At 45.0% G+C, this 2,500-nt stretch overlaps 1 protein-coding gene across 2 annotated transcripts in view; it reads left to right on the top strand.

Annotated features, from left to right (window-relative positions):
* Window positions 1-2,500, top strand: part of LOC143298497 (lactose-binding lectin l-2-like) — an 8,276-nt gene that overhangs the window by 1,663 nt on the left and 4,113 nt on the right. For both annotated transcript variants that reach the window (XM_076611312.1, XM_076611313.1), the window contains exons 2-4: window positions 96-190; window positions 1,147-1,234; window positions 2,159-2,375. In XM_076611312.1, coding sequence (XP_076467427.1) covers window positions 96-190; window positions 1,147-1,234; window positions 2,159-2,375 — 400 coding nt within the window. The remainder of the gene's footprint in view (window positions 1-95; window positions 191-1,146; window positions 1,235-2,158; window positions 2,376-2,500) is intronic.

The following is a 2,500-nucleotide window of genomic DNA, read 5'->3' as shown; positions in this document are numbered from 1 at the left end:
TGTGGTGAAGCCAATACTAATCAATCCCCGCTCTTTCCACGACTCTTTGGACAATCGACGCTGACTGAAAGTGCTATTGTGTGTGTATGTGACAGTGACAGGCGGGCGATGTCCCACCGGTTGGAGTCCTTACGAGGACGAGTTCTGTTTTCTCTTGAGGAAAGAGACCTACAACTGGTTTGATGCCACGGTGCGCTGTCTGTCTGTCTGTCTGTCTGCCTGCCTGTCTGTCTGTCTCGTTAATCAGTCAGTCTGTCTGTCTGTCTCCCTCCCTCCATCCCTCTCTCTCTCTTCCCTTTACTCTCAAAAGGATTGGCAATGTATGTATGTATGTATGTATGCATGCATGTGTGTGTGTGTGTGTGTGTGTGTGTGTGTGTGTGTGTGTGTGTGTGTGCGCGCGCGTCTGAGTGTGTGTGTGTGTGTGTGTGTGTGTGTGTGTGTGTGCGCGCGTAAGTGTGAGTTTGTGTATATGCGTGTGCCTGCACGTGAATGTAGTGTGTGTGTGTGTGTGTGTGTGTGTGTGTATGCGTGTGTTTGTGTGTGTGTGTGTGTTGTTTGTCTGCGAGAGAGAGAGACACACAGACAGAGACAGACAGAGACAGACAGACAGACAGACAGACAAATGGACAGATGGACGGACAGACAGACAGACAGATAGAGAGACAGACAGAACAACACGCCATTACACATTCACGAAATCATACCACAAACCAAAGCGAACTGCGTTCCAGCCTTTTGATTAAAGCATACTACATAATGCTTTCCATCTTTTTAATTAATGGTGTGCTCTTAATGAAGGTCTGACCAGCTCGTTGAGTTTATACGAAGCTCAGGCATCTGCTATTTCTTTCTCGTTTTTTCTCTCGTTTTTTTTTTTTAACGCAGATGTGATATAGACCGTGTGGGTAAGTCCGCACACTTTGGCATCCCCTTAAATTGAAACCGAAACTAAAACTTGCATCTTTAACTGAAACCGAAACTGAAACTTGCATCTTGAACTGAAACTGAAACTTTCGTCTTAAACTGAAATATTCATCTTGAACTGAAACCGAAACTGAAACTTGCATGCTGAACTGAAACCGAAACCGAAACTTTCATCTTGAACTGAAACCGAAACTGAAACTTGCATCTTGTTGCGTGCAGAGCGTGTGCCGAACCATGGGTGCATACCTGGCTGAGGACACCAGTGACAGCAGACACACCTTTCTGAACGACTTGGTGCACTCTCACGGTGAGTTTTGCATGGCCTTTTAACTCTCTCCATACGAACGGCGAAAGAGAAGACGTTAACAGCGTTTCACCCCAATTACCACCATCAAAATATTGCAAGCGGAAGGCTCTTATACTGAAGAGGTGAATGTTGACAAAGAATACCACAATTCTGACGACGGAAGCTAAAGGTTGGGTCATTGAGACACCCACTGGACATCCGAGGGGTCTGTGTAGAGGAGAAGAGAGGACTGGCCGTACTGAGTGAGTTAATAAAAATAGAATGAGAGTCACCGACCATCTGAGTTGCCTGGTCCTTTAATTTTTGAAAATATTTATTATAATTTATTTATTTTTTTTTTTTTTTTTTAAACAAAGAACGAGTCTGACCCGTCAAAAGGAATTCAGTTTACCGACAGTTTGAATATCCTTGGTGCTTTAGACTGAATGCAAGTCCAGCCCTTTAAAACAGAATGCGAGTCACCGACAGTTTGAGTAGCCTGGTCCTTTAAATGGAATGCCAGTTCCATCGATAGGTCGAGCAGTATGGTCATTTAAATGGATTAATGTCACATGAAGTGTGAGTAGCCTTGTCTTTTTAGTGAAATGCAAGTTGCGTACAATTTGAGTAGTTTGGTTCTTTAAAATTAATGGGACGTAAGTCGAGCACAGTTTGAGAAGCCTGTCCTTTTAAATGGAATACAAGTCCCCAATAGTTTGATTAGATTGGTCCTTCAAAGCGAATGCAAGTCCCCAATAGCATGATAATACAAATCACTGGTTGCTCGAGTGGCCTGGTATAGTGTCACCAATAGTGAACAGATTTTACAGAACACAAACACTCGTGCAACAAAGTACCTAGGTCAAAGTCATCATCAAGTACTCCTCCAGTTCTCATGAGTCACTGCTGACACTACGCCACGTATGTTGTTGCACGTGCATGCAGGCTTCACCAGCAATTACACGTGGATCGGACTGCAGGACTTTGCCGAGGAGAACGTGTTCGTGTGGAGCCACAGTGGGAGGAGGGCCTACCCCACCTTCTGGGGACCCTCTGAACCCCAGGACAAGGGAGGGGAAGAGGACTGTGTGGCCCTTCACACAGGTGGCTGGATCGATAACAACTGCGAGGATGGTCGTGGACACTTCATCTGCGAAAAGCCGTACGTCATCCTGTTTTTTTCTGTCTTTCTGTTTTTGACTCACTTGTGTAAACAAAGTGAGTCTATGTTTTAACCCGGTGTTCGGTTGTTTGTGTGTGTGTGTGTGTGTGTGTGTGTGTGTGTGT

This window comes from Babylonia areolata, chromosome 24 (genome assembly GCF_041734735.1).
Source record: "Babylonia areolata isolate BAREFJ2019XMU chromosome 24, ASM4173473v1, whole genome shotgun sequence".
Lineage (NCBI taxonomy): Eukaryota > Metazoa > Mollusca > Gastropoda > Neogastropoda > Buccinidae > Babylonia > Babylonia areolata.
Note: the sequence above shows the minus strand (reverse complement) of the source record. Positions and strands in the feature narration are given on the sequence as shown.